General features: G+C 44.4%; 1 protein-coding gene across 1 annotated transcript in view; it reads right to left on the minus strand.

The window, feature by feature from the left end:
* The window catches only part of gtf2h4 (general transcription factor IIH, polypeptide 4), an 87011-nt gene that overhangs the window by 52207 nt on the left and 7952 nt on the right, over window positions 1-26852 (minus strand). The window contains exons 2-3 of the mRNA XM_034160965.1: window positions 24858-24962; window positions 19932-20063 (exon numbers count right to left, since the gene is read on the minus strand). Coding sequence (XP_034016856.1) covers window positions 19932-20063; window positions 24858-24962 — 237 coding nt within the window. The remainder of the gene's footprint in view (window positions 1-19931; window positions 20064-24857; window positions 24963-26852) is intronic.

Here is a 26852-nt window from a genome sequence, read left to right on the forward strand (position 1 = left end):
GGATTTAACCCTTCACGCCCCAGCACTGGTGGACACGGGGTCGGAGGGAAATCTGCTGGATAGCAGATGGACAAAGGAGGTTGGGCTCCCTCTAGTGGCCTTACCGTCACCATTGTCGGTGCGGGCACTAGATGGCACCCTTCTTCCACTAATCACACACCAGACTCAGCCAGTGACATTGGTGGTGTCTGGGAATCACAGGGAGGAGATTGTGTTTTATGTAACACCTTCTACCTCCCGAGTGATTTTGGGTTTTCCATGGGTGTTAAAACACAATCCCCGGATTGATTGGCCGTCTGGGGTTGTGGTTCAGTGGAGCGAAACCTGCCACCGGGAGTGTTTAGGATCCTCGGTTCCACCCGGTGTGACAGCTAAGGAGGAGGTTTTAGTCCCCCCCAATCTGGCGGCGGTGCCAGCCGAGTACCACGACCTTGCTGACGTCTTCAGCAAGGATCTGGCACTCACGCTGCCCCCGTACCGTCCGTACGATTGTGCCATTGATTTGATACTGGGCGCTGAGTACCCGTCCAGCAGGCTGTACAACCTCTCACGTCCGGAACGCGAATCAATGGAGACCTACATCCGGGACTCGTTAGCTGCCGGGTTGATCCGGAACTCCACCTCCCCGATGGGTGCTGGTTTCTTTTTTGTGGGCAAGAAGGACGGCGGACTCCGTCCATGCATTGATTACAGAGGGCTGAACGAGATCACGGTTCGCAACCGATACCCGTTACCTCTGTTGGATTCAGTGTTCACGCCCCTGCACGGAGCCCAAATTTTTACAAAATTGGATCTTAGGAATGCTTATCACCTGGTTCGGATCCGGGAGGGAGACGAGTGGAAGACGGCATTTAACACCCCGTTAGGTCACTTTGAGTACCTGGTCATGCCGTTCGGCCTCACCAATGCGCCCGCGACATTCCAAGCATTGGTTAATGACGTCTTGCGGGACTTCCTGCATCGGTTTGTCTTCGTATATCTAGACGATATACTCATCTTTTCTCCGGATCCTGAGACCCATGTTAAGCATGTACGTCAGGTCCTACAGCGGTTGTTGGAGAACCGGCTGTTTGTGAAGGGCGAGAAGTGTGAGTTCCACCGCACTTCTTTGTCCTTCTTGGGGTTCATAATCTCCTCCAACTCCGTCGCCCCTGATCCGGCCAAGGTTGCGGCGGTGAGAGATTGGCCCGAACCAACGAACCGCAGGAAACTACAACAGTTCCTCGGTTTTGCAAATTTCTACCGGAGGTTCATCAAGGGCTACAGTCAGGTAGTTAGCCCCCTGACAGCCCTGACATCCACAAAAGTCCCCTTCACCTGGTCGGATCAGTGCGAAGCCGCGTTTAGGGAGTTGAAACGCCGGTTCTCGACTGCACCAGTTCTGGTGCAGCCCGATCCGAAGCGCCAGTTAGTTGTTGAAGTGGATGCCTCTGACTCAGGGATAGGAGCTGTGCTATCCCAGAGCGGGGAGTCCGACAAGGTTCTCCATCCATGTGCCTACTTTTCCCGCAGGTTGACCCCAGCTGAACGGAACTATGACGTCGGCAATCGGGAACTTCTTGCGGTGAAGGAGGCTCTTGAAGAGTGGAGACACCTGTTGGAGGGAGCATCGGTACCATTTACAATTTTCACGGACCATCGGAACCTAGAGTACATCCGGACCGCGAAGCGTCTGAACCCCAGGCAAGCCCGCTGGTCGCTGTTCTTCGGGCGTTTTGACTTCCGGATCACCTACCGCCCCGGGACAAAGAACCAACGATCTGATGCCCTGTCCCGGGTGCACGGAGAGGAGGTCAAGACCGAGCTGTCAGACCCCCCTGAAACCATCATCCCCGAGTCCACTGTCGTGGCCGCCCTTACCTGGGACGTGGAGAAGACCGTCCGGGAGGCCCTGACACGGAGCCCGGACCTGGGGACCGGTCCGAAGAACAAACTGTACGTCCCACCAGAGGCCAGGGCTGCGGTCCTTGACTTCTGTCACGGTTCCAAGCTCTCCTGTCACCCAGGGGTGCGAAGAACCGTGGCAGTGGTCCGGCAGCGCTTCTGGTGGGCGTCTATGGAAGCCGACGTCCGGGAGTATGTCCAGGCCTGCACCACCTGCGCCAGGGGCAAAGCTGACCATCACAAGGCCCAAGGCCTCCTCCAGCCTCTGCCAGTGCCTCGTTGCCCCTGGTCTCATATCGGCCTGGACTTTGTCACGGGCCTCCCGCCGTCCCAGGGAAACACCACCATCCTAACGATAGTGGACCGGTTCTCCAAGGCGGCCCACTTCGTGGCCCTCCCGAAGCTCCCGACGGCCCAGGAGACTGCAGACCTCCTGGTCCACCACGTTGTGCGTCTGCATGGGATTCCATCAGACATTGTCTCGGATCGTGGTCCTCAGTTCTCCTCCCAGGTCTGGCGGAGTTTCTGTAGGGAACTGGGGGCCACCGTCAGTCTCTCGTCTGGGTACCACCCCCAGACAAACGGGCAGGCAGAGCGGACAAACCAGGAACTGGAGCAGGCCCTCCGTTGCGTGACCATCTGGCCTGGATCGAGTACGCTCATAACAGCCAAGTCTTGTCTGCCACCGGCCTCTCCCCACTAGAAGTGTGTTTGGGGTACCAGCCCCCATTGTTCCCGCTAGTGGAGGGAGAGGTTGGGGTGCCCTCGGTCCAGGCCCATCTGAGAAGGTGCCGTCGGGTGTGGCGTACCGCCCGCTCTGCCCTGCTCAAAGCCCGGACGAGGGCCAAGAACCATGCAGACGGCCGGCGTGCCCCGGCCCCTGCGTACCAGCCTGGGCAGGAGGTTTGGCTTTCCACAAAGGACATTCCCCTGCAAGTGGAATCCCAAAAGTTGAAGGACAGATACATCGGACCTTTCCCCATCCTCAAGGTCCTCAGTCCACCCGGTTTTCCATGTGTCCCACATCAAACCTCACCACGTGTCACCCCTCTGTACCCCCGGACCGGCGCCGCCTCCTGCCCGGATCATCGACGGGGAGCCGGCTTGGACCGTGCGCCGGCTCCTGGACGTCCGTCGGAAGGGCCGGGGGTTCCAGTATTTGGTGGACTGGGAGGGGTATGGACCCGAAGAACGCTCCTGGGTGAAGAGGAGCTTCATCCTGGACCCGGCCCTCCTGGCCGACTTCTACCGGCGGCACCCGGACAGCCTGGTCGGGCGCCAGGAGGTTGCCCGTTGGGGGGGGGTCCTGTTGTGTGGGCCGCTGAAGAGGAGGTACTGCTGGCCCACCACCACAAGATGGCGCCCTGATTGAAGTGCGGGCTTCAAGCACGAGAGGGCGTCGGCTTTGCTGGAGGTGACAGCTGTCAACAATCAACACAAGCTGTCACCCATCACAGCCTGTCCAGTGGATTTTTATTATTTTTTTAGCACTGTTGTCGTGCGTTACCTGTGCTGCTCCACAGCCTGTTCAGTGGATTTTTATTTTATTTTTTAGCACTGTTGTCGTGTGTTACCTGTGCTGCTCCACAGCCTGTTCAGTGGATTTTTATTTTATTTTTTAGCACTGTTGTCATGTGTTACCTGTGCTGCTCCACAGCCTGTTCAGTGGATTTTTATTTTATTTTTTAGCACTGTTGTCGTGTGTTACCTGTGCTGCTCCACAGCCTGTTCAGTGGATTTTTATTTTATTTTTTAGCACTGTTGTCGTGTGTTACCTGTGCTGCTCCACAGCCTGTTCAGTGGATTTTTATTTTATTTTAGCGCTGTTGTCGTGCGTTGCCTGTGCTGTTCCACAGCCTGTCCAGTGGATTTTTATTTTATTTTTAGCACTGTTGTCGTGCGTTACCTGTGCTGCTCCACAGCCTGTTCAGTGGATTTTTATTTTATTTTTTAGCACTGTTGTCGTGCGTTACCTGTGCTGTTCCACAGCCTGTCCAGTGGATTTTTATTTTATTTTTTACCACTGTTGTCGTGTGTTACCTGTGCTGCTCCACAGCCTGTCCAGTGGATTTTTATTTTATTTTTTGGCACTGTTGTCGTGTGTTACCTGTGCTGCTCCACAGCCTGTTCAGTGGATTTTTGTTGTTTTTTGGCACTGTTGTCGTGCGTTACCTGTGCTGCTCCACAGCCTGTCCAGTGGATTTTTATTTTATTTTTTGGCACTGTTGTCGTGCGTTACCTGTGCTGCTCCACAGCCTGTCCAGTGGATTTTGATTTTTATTTTATTTTTTTTTAGCACTGTTGTCGTGTGTTACCTGTGCTGCTCCACAGCCTGTCTAGTGGATTTTTATTTTATTTTTTACCACTGTTGTCGTGTGTTACCTGTGCTGCTCCGCAGCCTGTCCAGTGGATTTTTATTTTATTATTTTTTTATTTTTTATTTATTTTTTTTTTTAGCACTGTTGTCGTGCGTTACCTGTGCTGCTCCACAGCCTGTCCAGTGGATTTTTATTTTATTTTTTAGCACTGTTGTCGTGCGTTACCTGTGCTGCTCCACAGCCTGTCCAGTGGATTTTGATTTTTATTTTATTTTTTTTTTGGCGCTGTTGTCGTGCGTTACCTGTGCTGCTCCACAGCCTGTCTAGTGGATTTTTATTTTGTTTTAGCACTGTTGTCGTGCGTTGCCTGTGCTGCTCCACAGCCTGTCCAGTGGATTTTTATTTTTATTTTATTTTATTTTTTAGCACTGTTGTGCGTTACCTGTGCTGCTCCACAGCCTGTCTAGTGGATTTTTATTTTGTTTTAGCACTGTTGTCGTGCGTTACCTGTGCTGCTCCACAGCCTGTCCAGTGGATTTTGATTTAGCACTGTTGTCGTGCGTTACCTGTGCTGCTCCACAGCCTGTCCAGTGGATTTTTATTTTGTTTTAGCACTGTTGTCGTGCGTTACCTGTGCTGCTCCACAGCCTGTCTAGTGGATTTTTATTTTGTTTTAGCACTGTTGTCGTGCGTTGCCTGTGCTGCTCCACAGCCTGTCCAGTGGATTTTTATTTTATTTTATTTTATTTTTTAGCACTGTTGTGCGTTACCTGTGCTGCTCCACAGCCTGTCTAGTGGATTTTTATTTTATTTTAGCACTGTTGTCGTGCGTTACCTGTGCTGCTCCACAGCCTGTCTAGTGTCGGATTCCCTGTTTGGGAATCCGCTAGCTTAGCGTAGCTACTAGCTCTTAGCCGTTTTAGCATGGCGGCTTCTCCTGTCTCTCCCGTACTTTTCTGCTCTGGGTGTGAAATGTTTAGTTATTCCTCGGCCTCTTTTAGCAGTAACGGTACTTGTAATAAGTGCAGCTTATTCGTAGCTTTGGAGGCCAGGCTGGGCGAATTGGAGGCTCGGCTCCGCACCGTGGAAAATTCTACAGCTAGCCAGGCCCCTGTAGTCGGTGCGGACCAAGGTAACTTAGCCGCCGTTAGTTCCCCCCTGGCAGACCCCGTGCAGTCGGGAAGGCAGGCTGACTGGGTGACTGTGAGGAGGAAGCGTAGCCCTAAACAGAAGCCCCGTGTACACCGTCAACCCGTTCACATCTCTAACCGTTTTTCCCCACTCGACGATACACTCGCCGAGGATCAAACTCTGGTTATTGGCGACTCTGTTTTGAGAAATGTGAAGTTAGCGACACCAGCAACCATTGTCAATTGTCTTCCGGGGGCCAGAGCAGGCGACATCGAAGGACATTTGAAATTGCTGGCTAAGGCTAAGCGTAAATTTGGTAAGATTGTAATTCACGTCGGCAGTAATGACACTCGGTTACGCCAATCGGAGGTCACTAAAATTAACATTGAATCGGTGTGTAACTTTGCAAAAACAATGTCGGACTCTGTTGTTTTCTCTGGGCCCCTCCCCAATCAGACCGGGAGTGACATGTTTAGCCGCATGTTCTCCTTGAATTGCTGGCTGTCTGAGTGGTGTCCAAAAAATGAGGTGGGCTTCATTGATAATTGGCAAAGCTTCTGGGGAAAACCTGGTCTTGTTAGGAGAGACGGCATCCATCCCACTTTAGAGGGAGCAGCTCTCATTTCTAGAAATCTGGCCAATTTTTTGGGATCCTCCAAACTGTGACTGTCTAGCGTTGGGACCAGGAGGCAGAGCTGTGGTCTTATACACCTCTCTGCAGCTTCTCTCCCCCTGCCATCCCCCTATTACCCCATCCCCGTAGAGACGGTGCCTGCTCCCAGACCACCAATAACTAGCAAAAATCTATTTAAGCATAAAAATTCAAAAAGAAAAAATAATATAGCACCTTCAATTGCACCACAGACTAAAACAGTTAAATGTGGTCTATTAAACATTAGGTCTCTTTCTTCTAAGTCCCTGTTGGTAAATGATATAATAATTGATCAACGTATTGATTTATTCTGCCTAACAGAAACTTGGTTACAGCAGGATGAATATGTTAGTTTAAATGAGTCAACACCCCCGAGTCACACTAACTGTCAGAATGCTCGTAGCACGGGCCGGGGCGGAGGATTAGCAGCAATCTTCCATTCCAGCTTATTAATTAATCAAAAACCTAGACAGAGCTTTAATTCATTTGAAAGCTTGTCTCTTAGTCTTGTCCATCCAAATTGGAAGTCCCAAAAACCAGTTTTATTTGTTATTATCTATCGTCCACCTGGTCGTTACTGTGAGTTTCTCTGTGAATTTTCAGACCTTTTGTCTGACTTAGTGCTTAGCTCAGATAAGATAATTATAGTGGGCGATTTTAACATCCACACAGATGCTGAGAATGACAGCCTCAACACTGCATTTAATCTATTATTAGACTCTATCGGCTTTGCTCAAAAAGTAAATGAGTCCACCCACCACTTTAATCATATTTTAGATCTTGTTCTGACTTATGGTATGGAAATAGAAGACTTAACAGTATTCCCTGAAAACTCCCTTTTGTCTGATCATTTTTTAATAACATTTACATTTACCCTGATGGACTACCCTGCAGTGGGGAATAAGTTTCATTACACTAGAAGTCTTTCAGAAAGCGCTGTAACTAGGTTTAAGGATATGATTCCTTCTTTATGTTCTCTAATGTCATATACCAACACAGAGCAGAGTAGCTACCTAAACTCTGTAAGGGAGTTAGAGTATCTTGTCAATAGTTTTACATCCTCATTGAAGACAACTTTGGATGCTGTAGCTCCTCTGAAAAAGAGAGCTTTAAATCAGAAGTGTCTGACTCCGTGGTATAACTCACAAACTCGTAGCTTAAAGCTGATAACCCGTAAGTTGGAGAGGAAATGGCGTCTCACTAATTTAGAAGATCTTCACTTAGCCTGGAAAAAGAGTTTGTTGCTCTATAAGAAAGCCCTTCGTGAAGCTAGGACATCTTTCTACTCATCACTAATTGAAGAAAATAAGAACAACCCCAGGTTTCTTTTCAGCACTGTAGCCAGGCTGACAAAGAGTCAGAGCTCTATTGAGCTGAGTATTCCATTAACTTTAACTAGTAATGACTTCATGACTTTCTTTGCTAACAAAATTTTGACTATTAGAGAAAAAATTACTCATAACCATCCCAAAGATGTATCGTTATCTTTGGCTGCTTTCAGTGATGCCGGTATTTGGTTAGACTCTTTCTCTCCGATTGTTCTGTCTGAGTTATTTTCATTAGTTACTTCATCCAAACCATCAACATGCTTATTAGACCCCATTCCTGCCAGGCTGCTCAAGGAAGTCCTACCATTATTTAATGCTTCAATCTTAAATATGATCAATCTATCTTTGTTAGTTGGTTATGTACCACAGGCCTTTAAGGTGGCAGTAATTAAACCATTACTTAAAAAGCCATCACTTGACCCAGCTATCTTAGCTAATTATAGGCCAATCTCCAACCTTCCTTTTCTCTCAAAGATTCTTGAGAGGGTAGTTGTAAAACAGCTAACTGATCACCTGCAGAGGAATGGTCTATTTGAAGAGTTTCAGTCAGGTTTTAGAATTCATCATAGTACAGAAACAGCATTAGTGAAGGTTACAAATGATCTTCTTATGGCTTCGGACAGTGGACTTATCTCTGTGCTTGTTCTGTTGGACCTCAGTGCTGCTTTTGATACTGTTGACCATAAAATTTTATTACAGAGATTAGAGCATGTCATAGGTATTAAAGGCATTGCGCTGCGGTGGTTTGAATCATATTTGTCTAATAGATTACAGTTTGTTCATGTAAATGGGGAATCTTCTTCACAGACTAAAGTTAATTATGGAGTTCCACAAGGTTCTGTGCTAGGACCAATTTTATTCACTTTATACATGCTTCCCTTGGGCAGTATTATTAGACGGTATTGCTTAAATTTTCATTGTTACGCAGATGATACCCAGCTTTATCTATCCATGAAGCCAGAGGATACGCACCAATTAGCTAAACTGCAGGATTGTCTTACAGACATAAAGACATGGATGACCTCTAATTTCCTGCTTTTAAACTCAGATAAAACTGAAGTTATTGTACTTGGCCCCACAAATCTTAGAAGCATGGTGTCTAACCAGATCGTTACTCTGGATGGCATTTCCCTGATCTCTAGTAATACTGTGAGAAATCTTGGAGTTATTTTTGATCAGGATATGTCATTCAAAGCGCATATTAAACAAATATGTAGGACTGCCTTTTTGCATTTACGCAATATCTCTAAAATCAGAAAGGTCTTGTCTCAGAGTGATGCTGAAAAACTAATTCAGGCATTTATTTCCTCTAGGCTGGACTATTGTAATTCATTATTATCAGGTTGTCCTAAAAGTTCCCTAAAAAGCCTTCAGTTGGTTCAGAATGCTGCAGCTAGAGTACTGACGGGGACTAGCAGGAGAGAGCATATCTCACCCGTGTTGGCCTCCCTTCATTGGCTTCCTGTTAATGCTAGAATAGAATTTAAAATTCTTCTTCTTACTTATAAGGTTTTGAATAATCAGGTCCCATCTTATCTTAGGGACCTCGTAGTACCATATTACCCCATTAGAGCGCTTCGCTCTCAGACTGCGGGCTTACTTGTAGTTCCTAGGGTTTGTAAGAGTAGAATGGGAGGCAGAGCCTTCAGCTTTCAGGCTCCTCTCCTGTGGAACCAGCTCCCAATTCAGATCAGGGAGACAGATACCCTCTCTACTTTTAAGATTAGGCTTAAAACTTTCCTTTTCGCTAAGGCTTATAGTTAGGGCTGGATCGGGTGACCCTGGACCATCCCTTGGTTATGTTGCTTTAGATGTAGACTGTGTTTCATAATTATTGTATGGCCTTGCCTTGCAGTGTGGAGCGCCTTGGGGCAACTGTTTGTTGTGATTTGGCGCTATACAAGAAAAAAGTTGATTGATTGATTGATCATCACCACTACAAAGACCGGACTGCAACTCCACCTCCTCGCCGAGAAATCAACTACCATTCAGGTAATTTCTCTGCTGCCTGACACTGTGTGTGTTTAACCTGAACTTCTATTTGCAGCCGTTTTGCTGGAGTGTTTCCTTATCTGGAGGATTGGCGTTTGGTGTGACAGCGACGGCTTCGCGTCACACCCCAACTCAGATAAGTGGTTGACCAGGAGCTGCACGAGTGTGTGTGATTGGAGGTGGAGGTTTTCCCTCCTTTACTTAAGACAGACTGTGGATTACTGAGTGTGCGAACTCACACTCATCTGGACTGTCTTTGTTCTCTGCCAGCAGTACCGGGTCTGACTGCTGAAGACAGCGGCCACCTGGGGCGCAGGGCCGCTCCGGTGTTCTTCAGCTCCATTGGTGGTGGAAGCTGTGTGGGGATCCAGCTCTTCTCTCTCCAGGCGTCTTGTATCGTCGAGCCTGCCCACACGTCACCTGGTGTATGATTGACAGTCACCATATTGTTATTGTCTGTACGTTGTTGTGCGATTCACAACATTAAATTGTTACTTTTTGGGTTATCCATTGTCCGTTCATTAACGCCCCCTGTTGTGGGTCCGTGTCACGTCACTTTCACAACAGAAACATTCAAATCAGGTCTTGAAACATTCTGGATCAGTGTTTTGGTAAGTTTTGGCCACATGTTCTATCCATGATTTAAATCCTCTTAATTTCCCCACTAGCTGATTACCCACCCCAGGGCAGGTTTGATTCAGAGTGTGAAATTAAAGCATCATCTTCTCCAACAAAGCTTTTACCTCCCACCTATCTCAAATTCCAGAAAACTGTTAGGGTACAACTAAAACTGCCTCAAGAAAAGACAGCTGCTGTTACTACTGCTACTACTGAAAGCTCAACAGTGTATGTCACTCTCCATATGTCAAAGTATGTGTGTACAACCAAGTATGGCTCAATTCAAGAGGAGAACATGTACACATAATCAGTTGTAACTTACCGGCCACTTTATTAGGTACACCTTGCTAATACCAGGTTGGACCCCCTTTTGTCTTCAGAACTGCCTTAATTCCTTGTGGCTGTCAGGTTTTGGACTGTTGGGTCGTTGTGTTTTATGTTACTGTCTTGTTTGGGTCGTCTTTGTGTTCTGTCTGTTTCTTACTCTGTCATTCCGCTTGGGTTTTCTCTGTCCTGCTTTTTCTTGTCTCTTTCTGTTGGCTCTTGGTGGTGGGTGTCTCTCTCTGTCTGGCCACACCCCGGATCTGGGAGCTTCTCCACACACGTGTTCTTGATTTGCAGTACCTGGGTGCTTTATAAGCCTCACAGTTTGCCTTTGTCCCTCACCAGATTGATGTGGCTAGTGCCTCTTTCCAGCTCAGTTCTTGTATTTTTTGTCTTGCTCTGATTGCCTCATTATGTTTTTTGACTACCTGCTTGTGTACCTCGACCACACCTTTTGCCTGATGCTTCTGATACTGTTGCTCTGTTTTGACTGCCTCTCTGTGTACCAACCCCAGCCTGTTAACTCATTAAACACTTTTACTCCATGGAGCTGTGTACCTGCTTCCTGCATTTGCATCCAGTCTGCCTTGACTGTCAAACCTGATAGTGGCATAGATTCAAGTAGATGCTGGAAACATTCCTCAGATATGTTGGTCCATATTGACATGATGGCATCATGCAATCACCCATTCAACCAGTCTGCCCATTCTCCTGTGACATCAACAAGACATTTTCGTCCACACAACTGCTGCTCAATGGATATCTTCTCTTTTTCGGACAATTCTCTGTAAATCCTAGAGATAGTTGTGTGTGAAAATCCCAATAGATCAGGCAGTTTCTGTAATATTCAGACCAGCCCGTCTAGCACCAACAACGATTCCACATTGAAAGTTACTTAAATGCCCCCTTTCGCCCCATTCTGATACTTCATTTGAACTTCAGCAAGTGTTCTTCACAAACCCTAAATGCCTGAATGCAATCAGTTGCTGCCATGTGATGGGCTGATCAATCAATCAATTTTTTTATATAGCGCCAAATCACAACAAACAGTTGCCCCAAGGCGCTTTATATTGTAAGGCAAGGCCATACAATAATTATGTAAAACCCCAACGGTCAAAACGACCCCCTGTGAGCAAGCACTTGGCTACAGTGGGAAGGAAAAACTCCCTTTTAACAGGAAGAAACCTCCAGCAGAACCAGGCTCAGGGAGGGGCAGTCTTCTGCTGGGACTGGTTGGGGCTGAGGGAGAGAACCAGGAAAAAGACATGCTGTGGAGGGGAGCAGAGATCGATCACTAATGATTAAATGCAGAGTGGTGCATACAGAGCAAAAAGAGAAAGAAACAGTGCATCATGGGAACCCCCCAGCAGTCTACGTCTATAGCAGCATAACTAAGGGATGGTTCAGGGTCACCTGATCCAGCCCTAACTATAAGCTTTAGCAAAAAGGAAAGTTTTAAGCCTAATCTTAAAAGTAGAGAGGGTGTCTGTCTCCCTGATCTGAATTGGGAGCTGGTTCCACAGGAGAGGAGCCTGAAAGCTGAAGGCTCTGCCTCCCATTCTACTCTTACAAACCCTAGGAACTACAAGTAAGCCTGCAGTCTGAGAGCGAAGCGCTCTATTGGGGTGATATGGTACTACGAGGTCCCTAAGATAAGATGGGACCTGATTATTCAAAACCTTATAAGTAAGAAGAAGAATTTTAAATTCTATTCTAGAATTAACAGGAAGCCAATGAAGAGAGGCCAATATGGGTGAGATATGCTCTCTCCTTCTAGTCCCCGTCAGTACTCTAGCTGCAGCATTTTGAATTAACTGAAGGCTTTTTAGGGAACTTTTAGGACAACCTGATAATAATGAATTACAATAGTCCAGCCTAGAGGAAATAAATGCATGAATTAGTTTTTCAGCATCACTCTGAGACAAGACCTTTCTGATTTTAGAGATATTGCGTAAATGCAAAAAAGCAGTCCTACATATTTGTTTAATATGCGCTTTGAATGACATATCCTGATCAAAAATGACTCCAAGATTTCTCACAGTATTACTAGAGGTCAGGGTAATGCCATCCAGAGTAAGGATCTGGTTAGACACCATGTTTCTAAGATTTGTGGGGCCAAGTACAATAACTTCAGTTTTATCTGAGTTTAAAAGCAGGAAATTAGAGGTCATCCATGTCTTTATGTCTGTAAGACAATCCTGCAGTTTAGCTAATTGGTGTGTGTCCTCTGGCTTCATGGATAGATAAAGCTGGGTATCATCTGCGTAACAATGAAAATTTAAGCAATACCGTCTAATAATACTGCCTAAGGGAAGCATGTATAAAGTAAATAAAATTGGTCCTAGCACAGAACCTTGTGGAACTCCATAATTAACTTTAGTCTGTGAAGAAGATTCCCCATTTACATGAACAAATTGTAATCTATTAGACAAATATGATTCAAACCACCGCAGCGCAGTGCCTTTAATACCTATGGCATGCTCTAATCTCTGTAATAAAATTTTATGGTCAACAGTATCAAAAGCAGCACTGAGGTCTAACAGAACAAGCACAGAGATGAGTCCACTGTCCGAGGCCATAAGAAGATCATTTGTAACCTTCACTAATGCTGTTTCTGTACTATGATGAATTCTAAAACCTGACTGAAACTCTTCAAATAGACCATTCCTCTGCAGATGATCAGTTAGCTGTTTTACAACTACCCTTTCAAGAATTTTTGAGAGAAAAGGAAGGTTGGAGATTGGCCTATAATTAGCTAAGATAGCTGGGTCAAGTGATGGCTTTTTAAGTAATGGTTTAATTACTGCCACCTTAAAAGCCTGTGGTACATAGCCAACTAACAAAGATAGATTGATCATATTTAAGATCGAAGCATTAAATAATGGTAGGGCTTCCTTGAGCAGCCTGGTAGGAATGGGGTCTAATAAACATGTTGATGGTTTGGATGAAGTAACTAATGAGAATAACTCAGACAGAACAATCGGAGAGAAAGAGTCTAACCAAATACCGGCATCACTGAAAGCAGCCAAAGATAACGATACGTCTTTGGGATGGTTATGAGTAATTTTTTCTCTAATAGTTAAAATTTTGTTAGCAAAGAAAGTCATGAAGTCATTACTAGTTAAAGTTAATGGAATACTCAGCTCAATAGAGCTCTGACTCTTTGTCAGCCTGGCTACAGTGCTGAAAAGAAACCTGGGGTTGTTCTTATTTTCTTCAATTAGTGATGAGTAGAAAGATGTCCTAGCTTTACGGGGGGCTTTTTTATAGAGCAACAGACTCTTTTTCCAGGCTAAGTGAAGATCTTCTAAATTAGTGAGACGCCATTTCCTCTCCAACTTACGGGTTATCTGCTTTAAGCTACGAGTTTGTGAGTTATACCACGGAGTCAGACACTTCTGATTTAAAGCTCTCTTTTTCAGAGGAGCTACAGCATCCAAAGTTGTCTTCAATGAGGATGTAAAACTATTGACGAGATACTCTATCTCCCTTACAGAGTTTAGGTAGCTACTCTGCACTGTGTTGGTATATGGCATTAGAGAACATAAAGAAGGAATCATATCCTTAAACCTAGTTACAGCGCTTTCTGAAAGACTTCTAGTGTAATGAAACTTATTCCCCACTGCTGGGTAGTCCATCAGAGTAAATGTAAATGTTATTAAGAAATGATCAGACAGAAGGGAGTTTTCAGGGAATACTGTTAAGTCTTCTATTTCCATACCATAAGTCAGAACAAGATCTAAGATATGATTAAAGTGGTGGGTGGACTCATTTACTTTTTGAGCAAAGCCAATAGAGTCTAATAATAGATTAAATGCAGTGTTGAGGCTGTCATTCTCAGCATCTGTGTGGATGTTAAAATTGCCCACTATAATTATCTTATCTGAGCTAAGCACTAAGTCAGACAAAAGGTCTGAAAATTCACAGAGAAACTCACAGTAACAACCAGGTGGACGATAGATAATAACAAATAAAACTGGTTTTTGGGACTTCCAATTTGGATGGACAAGACTAAGAGACAAGCTTTCAAATGAATTAAAGCTCTGTCTGGGTTTTGGATTAATTAATAAGCTGGAATGAAAGATTGCTGCTAATCCTCCGCCCCGGCCCGTGCTACGAGCATTCTGACAGTTAGTGTGACTCGGGGGTGTTGACTCATTTAAACTAACATATTCATCCTGCTGTAACCATGTTTCTGTTAGGCAGAATAAATCAATATGTTGATCAATTATTATATCATTTACCAACAGGGACTTAGAAGAGAGAGACCTAATGTTTAATAGACCACATTTAACTGTTTTAGTCTGTGGTGCAGTTGAAGGTGCTATATTATTTTTTCTTTTTGAATTTTTATGCTTAAATAGATTTTTGCTGGTTATTGGTAGTCTGGGAGCAGGCACCGTCTCTACGGGGATGGGGTAATGAGGGGATGGCAGGGGGAGAGAAGCTGCAGAGAGGTGTGTAAGACTACAACTCTGCTTCCTGGTCCCAACCCTGGATAGTCACGGTTTGGAGGATTTAAGAAAATTGGCCAGATTTCTAGAAATGAGAGCTGCTCCATCCAAAGTGGGATGGATGCCGTCTCTCCTAACAAGACCAGGTTTTCCCCAGAAGCTTTGCCAATTATCTATGAAGCCCACCTCATTTTTTGGACACCACTCAGACAGCCAGCAATTCAAGGAGAACATGCGGCTAAACATGTCACTCCCGGTCCGATTGGGGAGGGGCCCAGAGAAAACTACAGAGTCCGACATTGTTTTTGCAAAGTTACACACCGATTTAATGTTAATTTTAGTGACCTCCGATTGGCGTAACCGGGTGTCATTACTGCCGACGTGAATTACAATCTTACCAAATTTACGCTTAGCCTTAGCCAGCAGTTTCAAATTTCCTTCAATGTCGCCTGCTCTGGCCCCCGGAAGACAATTGACTATGGTTGCTGGTGTCGCTAACTTCACATTTCTCAAAACAGAGTCGCCAATAACCAGAGTTTGATCCTCGGCGGGTGTGTCGTCGAGTGGGAAAAAACGGTTAGAGATGTGAACGGGTTGGCGGTGTACACGGGGCTTCTGTTTAGGGCTACGCTTCCTCCTCACAGTCACCCAGTCAGCCTGCTTTCCCGGCTGCTCGGGATCTGCCAGGGGGTAACTAACGGCGGCTAAGCTACCTTGGTCCGCACCGACTACAGGGGCCTTGCTAGCTGTAGAATTTTCCACGGTGCGGAGCCGAGTCTCCAATTCGCCCAGCCTGGCCTCCAAAGCTACGAATAAGCTACACTTATTACAAGTACCATTACTGCTAAAGGAGGCCGAGGAATAACTAAACATTTCACACCCAGAGCAGAAAAGTGTGGGAGAGACAGGAGAAGCCGCCATGCTAAATCGGCTAAGAGCTAGTAGCTACGCTAAGCTAGCGGATTCCTAAAAACACGCAAAGTGAATAATGTGTAAATAATTTAGAGGTGATTCAGCAGAAGGAGTGCTTTAGTTAAGGCACGTAAAGATTACACTGGGAAACAAATCGTAATCTAGATAACTAGATCAATCTAACTGTGCAGATTAAACAGCTAACAGATACAGAAAAAACACAGCTGTGCTCCGGAACAGGAAGTGATATTCCACTGTTAAAGGAGATTTTTTTAATGAAAGACGTGCGGACGGGTATGGTTGACGGGAATGTCAACCAGAGCTGTTGCTCGTGTATTGAATGTTCATTTGTCTACCATAAGCCATCTCCAAAGGCGTTTCAGAGAATTTGGCAGTACATCCAACCAGCCTCACAACCGCAGACCACGTGTAACCACACCAGCCCAGGACCTCCACATCCAGCATGTTCACGTCCAAGATCGTCTGAGACCAGCCACACGGACAGCTGCTGAAACAATCGGTTTGCATAACCAAAGAATTTCTGCACAAACTGTCAGAAACCGTCTCAGGGAAGCTCATCTGCATGCTCCTCGTCCTCATCGGGGTCTCGACCTGACTCCAGTTCGTCGTCGTAACCGACTTGAGTGGGCAAATGCTCACATTCGCTGGCGTTTGGCATGTTGGAGAGGTGTTCTCTTCACGGATGAATCCCGGTTCACACTGTCCAGGGCAGATAGCAGACAGCGTGTGTGGCGTCATGTGGGTGAGCGGTTTTCTGATGTCAATGTTGTGGATCGAGTGTCCCATGGTGGCGGTAGGGTTATGGTATGGGCAGGCATCTGTTATGGACGAAGAACACAGGTGCATTTTATTGATGGCATTTTGAATGCACAGAGATACGTGACGAGATCCTGAGGCCCATTGTTGTGCCATACATCCAAGAATATCACCTCATGTTGCAGCAGGATAATGCATGGCCCCATGTTGAAAGGATCTGTACACAATTCTTGGAAGCTGCAGTTCTTGCATGGCCGGCATACTCACCGGACATGTCACCCATTGAGCATGTTTGGGATGCTCTGGACCGGCATATACGACAGCGTGTACCAGTTCCTGCCAATATCCAGCAACTTCGCAGAGCCATTGAAGAGGAGTGGACCAACATTCCACAGGCCACAATTGACAACCTGATCAACTCTATGCGAAGGAGATGCGTTGCACTGCATGAGGCAAATGGTGGTCACACCAGATACTGACTGGTATCCCCCCCAATAAAACAAAACTGCACCTTTCAGAGTGGCCTTTTATTGTGAACAGTCTAAGGCACACCTGTGCACTAATCATGGTGTCTAATCAGCATCTTGATATGGCACACCTGTGAGGTGGGATGGATTATCTCAGCAAAGGAGAAGTACTCACTATCACAGATTTAGACTGGTTTGTGAACAATATTTGAGGGAAATGGTGATATTGTGTATGTGGAAAAAGTTTTAGATCTTTGAGTTCATCTCATACAAAATGGGAGCAAAACCAAAAGCGTTGCGTTTATACAACCCCTGGCAAAAATTATGGAATCACCGGCCTCGGAGGATGTTCATTCAGTTGTTTAATTTTGTAGAAAAAAAGCAGATCACAGACATGACACAAAACTAAAGTCATTTCAAATGGCAACTTTCTGGCTTTAAGAAACACTATAAGAAATCAGGAAAAAAAAAATTGTGGCAGTCAGTAACGGTTACTTTTTTAGACCAAGCAGAGGGAAAAAGATATGGAATTACTCAATTCTGAGGAAAAAATTATGGAATCATGAAAAACAAAAGAACGCTCCAACACAGCACTAGTATTTTGTTGCACCACCTCTGGCTTTTATAACAGCTTGCAGTCTCTGAGGCATGGACTTAATGAGTGACAAACAGTACTCTTCATCAATCTGGCTCTAACTTTCTCTGATTGCTGTTGCCAGATCAGCTTTGCAGGTTGGAGCCTTGTCATGGACCATTTTCTTCAACTTCCACCAAAGATTTTCAATTGGATTAAGATCCGGACTATTTGCAGGCCATGACATTGACCTGTGTCTTTTTGCAAGGAATGTTTTCACAGTTTTTGCTCTATGGCAAGATGCATTATCATCTTGAAAAATGATTTCATCATCCCCAAACATCCTTTCAATTGATGGGATAAGAAAAGTGTCCAAAATATCAACGTAAACTTGTGCATTTATTGATGATGTAATGACAGCCATCTCCCCAGTGCCTTTACCTGACATGCAGCCCCATATCATCAATGACTGTGGAAATTTACATGTTGTCTTCAGGCAGTCATCTTTATAAATCTCATTGGAACGGCACCAAACAAAAGTTCCAGCATCATCACCTTGCCCAATGCAGATTGGAGATTCATCACTGAATATGACTTTCATCCAGTCATCCACAGTCCACGATTGCTTTTCCTTAGCCCATTGTAACCTTGTTTTTTTCTGTTCAGGTGTTAATGATGGCTTTCGTTTAGCTTTTCTGTATGTAAATCCCATTTCCTTTAGGCGGTTTCTTACAGTTCGGTCACAGACGTTGACTCCAGTTTCCTCCCATTCGTTCGTCATTTGTTTTGTTGTGCATTTTCGATTTTTGAGACATATTGCTTTAAGTTTTCTGTCTTGACGCTTTGATGTCTTCCTTGGACTACCAGTATGTTTGCCTTTAACAACCTTCCCATGTTGTTTGTATTTGGTCCAGAGTTTAGACACAGCTGACTGTGAACAATCAACATCTTTTGCAACATTGCGTGATGATTTACCCTCTTTTAAGAGTTTGATAATCCTCTCCTTTGTTTCAGTTGACATCTCTCGTGTTGGAGCCATGATTCATGTCAGTCCACTTGGTGCAACAGCTCTCCAAGGTGTGATGACTCCTTTTTAGATGCAGACTAACAAGCAGATCTGATTTGATGCAGGTGTTAGTTTTGGGGATGAAAATTTACAGGCTGATTCCATAATTTATTCCTCAGAATTGAGTGAGTCCATATTTTTTTTCCCTCTGCTTGGTTACTGACTGCCACAATTTTTTTTTCTTGATTTCTTATAGTGTTTCTTAAAGCCAGAAAGTTGCCATTTGAAATGACTTTAGTTTTGTGTCATGTCTGTGATCTGCTTTTTTTCTACAAAATTAAACAACTGAAGGAACATCCTCCGAGGCCGGTGATTCCATAATTATTGCCAGGGGTTGTATTTTTGTTGAGTGTGTACATATATATATATATATATATATATACACATATATATATATATAAAATTGATTCAGCATCTACCACCACATCTATAAGACATTTATTTGTTTTTAATCACACATTCATTCACTAGAGCAGCTTGAGTAGAGAAGCTTGAATCTTTGACTGGACTGGGTTGCTTGACGCTCGAAGTCGAAGATTCAAGCTTCTCTACTATGAAATCCACCTGGACAAGTGAGAGCCTTCACAGAAATAGAGCAGCTTGAGTTTAAAAGGTTTTTCTTTTTTGGCATGGTGTTTGTAAACTTACAGTTTTTTTTGGGCAACCGTGATAATTTTCATGATTTTCCTTTATAAATCATTGGTTGTCTGGATCAGAAATTTCAGTTAAATATATCATATAGCAGACAAACACACTGATATTTGAGAAGTGAAATGAAATTTCTAATATTTACAGAAAGTGTGCAATAATTATTTAAACAAAATTAGGCAGGTGCATAAATTTGGGCACCCTCGTCATTTTATTAATTTGAATACATTTAGCACTAATTATTGGAACACAAAATTAGTTTGGTAAGCTCACTGACCCTTGGCCTCCTTACACAGGTGAATCTAGTCATGAGAAAGGGTATTTAAATTGGCCATTTGCAAATGTTTTTCATCTTTGCATCTCTTCTAATGAGTGGCAACATGGGAGCCTCTAAACAACTCTCAAATGACCTGAAAACAAAGATATTTTAACCAAGGAAAATCATGAAAATTATCAGGGTGCCCAAACGTTTGCATACAACTGTATGTCCAGCTTCTGGGAAATATACGTCATGTGTCTGGATCAAACTTGGAGGAGAGTTGAGAAACAAGGCTCGACCGCACAACATGTGCCATATCTTGCACCAAAACATGAGCCAATATCATTCAGTACAATGTGGACTGACAGGGAGGTGTGTGTGTGTTTCAGTCGGTGAGAGTGAGGACACACGACAACATGAGATTTGCAGGTTTGAATCCCAGCCTGGATGACCTTTGCTGCATGTTTCTCTCCATCTCCGCTTGTAAAATAAAAAAAAAGAGTGAGAGATGAAGGAAGCAGACGTACCCTCCCAGCAGTGCGATCCTCAGGTTTTCTTTGAACACTGTACTCAGAACATATCCCTGTAGTCCCCCCTGCAGCTGCTGACTGTGCCAAAGACGGAGACCCACTAACAATGACACACATTCATCGTGGTCCCTGCAGGTCGAAGAGACAAAGGATGATAAAAAACAAACAAACACAGAATTGAAACAGCCGTCAGTCTGGAAATCCCCACACGTGTTTATAAAAAAAACATTTCTACATGTGGAGTCATGGTCTGTGTATTCTAATGTAACACTGAAGGAAGACTCGACTTTAAGATTTTGGTGTTTGTGGAACACTGTCAAAGTTTCACCCTAAAACAACAGTGACAACAACAACAACAACAACAACAAAAAACAAACAAACAAAAAAGAATATCTGGGGAAAAAAACCATCAAAAGCAAACACCAAAAGATCAACAATGTATCATGAAATTTAAAAATCAGTTTGTGCTGGTATCTGTCATTTATCAGGATCATTCTGAAAACATTCTCAGAGACACAGAGGTCATGTTTTCAGGCTGCTGACGGTATTAAGATAAATGCCAGTCAGCCAAAGGAGGTGCTGGTAGACATCTGCAGGAACCTTCCCCAGACAAGACTGGTGAACATCCAGGGGCAGATATGGAAACCAAGGAACAGTACTTAAGTGTTCAGTGGAATGAGGAGTTAGGTTGCCAGGTAGATCAGGGTTTAACGGCCCTGCCACACTACCTGACTGTCATATGTCAAGACATTTCATCTGCACTGTCTCAGTCCACCCAGCTGTAATTAGGTACAGACCTCAGACGGGAAGTAACCTGTGATGGACTGGTGTTCTGTCCAGGAGGAGAGGCAGCCTCTCATCTATGGTACCAGGGGATAAGCACGACCACCAGTGGGCCTCACCCTCTGGTCACATTAGCTACAGTGAGGAAAATAAGTATTTGAACACCCTGCGATTTTGCAAGTTCTCCCACTTAGAAATCATGAGGGGTCTGAAATTTTCATTTTCAGTGCAAGTCCACCGTGAGAGACATAATCTAAAAAAAAAAAAAAAAATCCGGAAATCACAATGTATGATTTTTTTTTATAATTTATTTGTATGTTACTGCTGCAAATAAGTAATTGATCCCCTACCAACCAGCAAGAATTCTGGCTCTCACAGACCTGGTAATTTTTCTTTAAGAAGCCCTCTTATTCTGCACTCTTTACCTGTATTAACTGCACCTGTTTGCACTTGTTACCTGTATAAAAGGCACCTGTTCACACAATCAATCAATCACACCCAACCTGTCCACCATAGCCAAGACCAAAGAGCTGTCTAAGGACACCAGGGACAAAACTGTAGACCTGCACAAGGCTGGGATGGACTACAGGACAACAGGCAAGCAGCTTGGTAGAAGACAACAACTGTTATGATTATTTATTAGAAAGTGGAAGAAACACAAGATGACTGTCAATCTCCCTCATTCTGGGATTCCATGCAAGATCTCACTTTGTGGGGTAAGGATAATTCTCAGAAAGCTCAGAACTACACAAGAGGATCTGGTCAATGACCTGAAGAGAGCTGGGACCACAGTCACAAAGATTACATTAGTAACACATGATGCTGTCATGATTTAAAATCCTCCAGGGCAGCAAGGTCCCCCTACTCAAGCCAGCACATGTCCAGGCCTGTTTGAAGTTCACCAGTGACCATCTGGATGATCCAGAGGAGGCATGGGACGAGGTCATGTGGTTAGATGAGACCAGAATAGAGCTTTTTGGAATCAACTCCACTTACCATGTTTAGAGGATGAGAACAACCCCAAGAAAACCATCCCAACTGTGAAACATGGGGGTGGAAATATCACACATCATACAATTATTAAAAAAAAATCATACATTGTGATTTCTGGATTTTTTTTTTAATTATTTTTTTTAGATTATGTCTCTCACAGTGGACATGCACGATCCATCCGTCCATCCATTTTCTTCCGCTTTATCCGGAGTCGGGTCGCAGGGGCAGCAGCTCAAGCAAAGCCGCCCAGACCTCCTGATCCACACACACCTCCCCCAGCTCCTCCGGGGAAACCCTAAGGCGTTCCCAAGCCAGCCGAGAGATGTAGTCCCTCCAGCGTCTCCTGGGTCTTCCCCGGGGCCTCCTCCCAATGGGACGTGCCTGGAACACCTCTCCAGCAAGGCCTCCAGGGGCATCCGGAAAAGATGCCCGAGCCACCTCAACTGACTGCTTTCGACGTGGAGGAGCAGCGGCTCGACTCCGAGCTCCTCACCCTATCTCTAAGGGAGTGCCCAGCCACCCTGCGGAGGAAACTCATCTCAGCCGCTTATACTCGCGATCTCGTTCTTTCGGTCATGAGCCAAATCTCATGACCATAGGTGAGGATTGGAACGCAGATCGATCGATAAATCAAGAGCTTTGCAGGACATGCACCTAATATGAAAATTTCAGACCCCTCCATGATTTCTAAGTGGGAGAACTTGCAAAATCGCAGGGTGTTCAAATACTTATTTTCCTCACTGTAATTATGTGTCTTAAGATTTAGCCTTCAGTGGTGAACATGGATCCATGCAAACGTCGGAGTTGGACTAGAATGGGAATAACCCCCTTGTTTTCTGATGATCTGCGAACATTAATGCTGGATTAAGGTCCAAATATATCCCTTTTAAAACTCAATTTGCAACCGTAAAATCCAGCATTAACTTCCACAAATCAGACACAACAGGGTTATTCCCTAATTTAGGGTTAACCCTAACCCTAACCCTCGTCATGGCTTAAAACATCTTAATGTTCTTATGGAGAAGGAAACTGCTGTAGACACCAAAACCGTTTTTTGTACCAGGCTGTAAACATGTTTATCATATACCTATAAATGATACGCCAATATGATTGGATTAAACACTAAAGAATAAATAGCAATACACCCTTTTCGCGGACGGGTAATATTTTTCATACCGCCTGAGTAATCAGCCAATCAGGTGTCACGTACAATTCTTTCCGCCTCGCTTAGAAAACAGCGCTTGGAACTTGAGGTGGACGGATGATGAAAGAAGCAAAACACCTTCGCAATTTATGTTGATACTTTGATGAATTGACTCATTTACAGCAGCTTCATTAAACAAATGTACTCGAATGATTATCAGCATGACGGTGAGCTTACAGGCTAACCTTCGCTAACACTAGAAGACAGTTGCCAGTTATGGCTTCTGAAACAAGGGAGAAAAAAAAAGAAACAGCACCGTTCAGCTGAAGCACTAGTCGACTTAAAATATTCTGTCTGTTAAGAGCTTCACCTCTTGTTCCACGTGTGTATTTCCCACCGGTGTCACGTACGTCCACTAATGCTTCAGCTGAACTGTGCTGTTTCTTTTTTTTCTCCCTTGTTTCAGAAGCCATAACTGGCAACTGTCTTCTAGTGTTAGTGAAGGTTAGCCTGTAAGCCCGCCATCGTGCTGATAATCATTCGAGTACATTTGTTTAAAGAAGTTGCTGTAAATGAAGAAATCATCAAAAATTCATCAAAATATCGACGTAAATTGTGAAGGTGTTTTGCTTCTTTCATCATCCATCCACCTCAAGTTCCAAGCGCTGTTTCCTAAGCGAGGCGGAAAGAATTGTACGTGACACCGGTCGGCATCACCGCGATTGCTCTCACTGCCTCTGATGCGCTTACTGAGTCTGCGGGCCACTCACACCGCCACGTCTGCTGTGCCGAGCTGCATGCAACAACAGGTCCAGAGACTACGCTCGCTGTTTTGCTGCATGGTCTCAGTAACCGCAGCCGCACAGCTCCGTGGCCATGACTTGGATTCTTTGCGGGTCCCGCATCCGTACCCCCGGAGCCAGTGAGCGAAGGGAGAGCATGTGCATTATGTTCTGCGTGCATTTATCATTAATATATATATATATATATATATATATATATATGATAAAATCGTTATAAGGTTGTTTTACCAAGGAATATGGCTTTATACACCCTGAAGAAAACCATACACCCTTCGGCCGAGGTGTATGGTTTTCTGAAGGGTGTATAAAGCCATATTCCTTGGTAAAACAACCTTATAACGATTTTATCATATATATATATATATATATATATATATATATATATATATATATATTAATGATAAATGCACGCAGAACATAATGCACATGCTCTCCCTTCGCTCACTGGCTCCGGGGGTACGGATGCGGGACCCGCAAAGAATCCAAGTCATGGCCACGGAGCTGTGCGGCTGCGGTTACTGAGACCATGCAGCAAAACAGCGAGCGTAGTCTCTGGACCTGTTGCTGCATGCAGCTCGGCACAGCAGACGTGGCGGTGTGAGTGGCCCGCAGACTCAGTAACAACTTGATAACTGATATTATTTCTGTTATAAAGTTGGACACATTAACACTGAGTTAAATGGGAACCTGCTCACTTTTGGAGCCAGCCTCAAGTGGCCAGTCAAGAAACTGCAACTGTTCTTTTTTCAGGTGGGCTTCATTGGAGAATATCGAAGTTTACTGCTTCGTCACCATGCTGTTGAACATACAGCACGCTGGTCTTCAGGTTGGCTCTCTGCTACAAAGTAAAATGTTGTCAAATTGGTGTAAAATGAGGCTGGCCAGTCAAATTAATACAAAAATCATGAATGTTGTGGTGTCCTGCAATATTTAATATGACATCACCGGTAATGTAGCCTAGACTCTCTATCAGCACCCAATGTTGACTGGTGCCCCTGCTGCCACCGTAAGCCAGTCCAGAGCAGAAAAAAATTATTAAGTTTAGAAGGAGTTGCACTTATAAGATTCATGGAGAGACAGACAGACGGGATGATTCCTACAATTTTGTTTGTGATGGTATAACAATAAAAAATACTTCCAATGAGTGGTATACGCTGACATTGTGCTGGAGGAGGACAATCAAACAAAGACGTTACTAACCTCTGGCTGTCTTTTTTTACCCACAAAGCCACTGCAGCTTGGGGAAGAGGCTGATCCAGGAACAGCATACGCATCACATAATTCTTGGCCAAAGGTGGAAGTTCTCTGTAGAGAAAGAAAGACAATGAAAAAAATAAAATAAAAAAGATTATTTGAGGAATTCTGATGAACAACACAGAATATAAACACTCTATTATCAGTCAACATCAAAGTACAAAGACTTAGGTATCATCAGCAGAGCACAGAACCGTGTACAATGTACTCAGCCCCTTATAGCTGTGTACCACCCCAATTCCAGTGAAGGTGGAATGTTGTGTAAAATGTAAATAAAAACAGAATACAATGATTTGCAAATCCTCTTCAACATATATTCAACTGAATACACCACAAAGACAAGATATTTAATGTTCAAACTGATAAACTTTATTGTTTTTGTGCAAATATTTGCTCATTTTGAAATGGATGCCAGCAACATGTTTCAAAAAAGCTGGGACAGTGGTATGTTTACCACTGTGTTACATCACCTTTCCTTCTAACAACACTCAATAAGCGTTTGGGAATTGAGGACACTAATTGTTGAAGCTTTGTAGGTGGAATTCTTTCCCATTCTTGCTTGATGTATGACTTCAGTTGTTCAACAGTCTGGGGTCTCCGTTCTTATTTTGCGCTTCATGATGCGTCACATATTTTCAGTGGGCGACAGGTCTGGACTGCAGGCAGGCCAGTCTAGTACCCACACTCTTTTACTACGAAGCCACACTGTTGTAAAACGTGCAGAACGTGGCTTGGCATTGTCTTGCTGAAATAAGCAGGGACGTCCCTGAAAAAGACGTTGCTTGGATGGCAGCATGTGTTGCTCCAAAACCTGGATGTACCTTTCAGCACTGACGGTGCCATCACAGATGTGTAAGTTGCCCATGCCATGGGCACTAACACACCCCATACCATCACAGATGCTGGTTTTTGAGCTTTGCGCTGGTAACAATCTGGATGGCCTTTTTCCTCTTTTTTCCAGAGGACACAATGTCTGTGATTTCAAAAAAACAATTTGAAATGTGGACTCATCAGACCACAGCACACTTTTCCACTTTGCGTCTGTCCATTTCAAATCAGCTCGGACCCAGAAAAGGCAGCAGTGTTTCTGGATGTTGTTGATGTATGGCTTTCACTTTGCATGGTAGAGTGTTCCTGAGCCCATGCGGTAAGTTCAATTATACCGGGGTGCCCAAGTTCGGTCCTTGAGCTCTACCTTCCTGACACTCTTAGTTGTCTCCGTGTTCCAACACACCTGAATCCAATGAAAGACTCATTAGTAGGCGTTTAATGAGCCTTTCATTGGATTCAGGTGTGTTGGAGCAGGCAGACAACTAAGAGTGTCAGGAAGGTAGATCTCGAGGACCGAACTTGGGCACCCCTGCTTTATACAATGATGTTGGTTTTTAATGCAGTGCCCCCTGAGGGATCGAAGGTCACGGGCATTCAATGATGGTTTTCGGCCTTGCCGCTTACGTGTAGAACGTTCTCTAGATTCTCTGAATCTTCTGATTATATTATGGACTGTAGATGATGGAATCCCTAAATTCCTTGCAATTGAACATTGAGAAACATTGTTCTTAAACTGCTGGACTATTTTTCACAAAAAGGTGATCCTCACCCCATCTTTGCTTATGAATGGCTGAGACTTTTGGGGGTGCTCCTTTTATACCAAATCATGAGTATCCTCAGTTCCCAAATGCTTATTGAGTGCTGTTAGAAGGAAAGGTGATGCAACACAGTGGTAAACATACCACTGTCCCAGCTTTTTTGAAAAGTGTTGCAGGCATCCATTTCAAAATGAGCAAATATTTGCACAAAAACAATAAAGTTTATCAGTTTGAACATTAAATATCTTGTCTTTGTGGTGTATTCAATTTAATATAGGTTGAAGAGGATTTGCAAATCATTGGATTCTGTTTTTATTTACATTTTACACAACGTTCCAACTTCATTGGAATT

This window comes from Thalassophryne amazonica, chromosome 20 (assembly GCF_902500255.1).
Source record: "Thalassophryne amazonica chromosome 20, fThaAma1.1, whole genome shotgun sequence".
NCBI lineage: Eukaryota > Metazoa > Chordata > Actinopteri > Batrachoidiformes > Batrachoididae > Thalassophryne > Thalassophryne amazonica.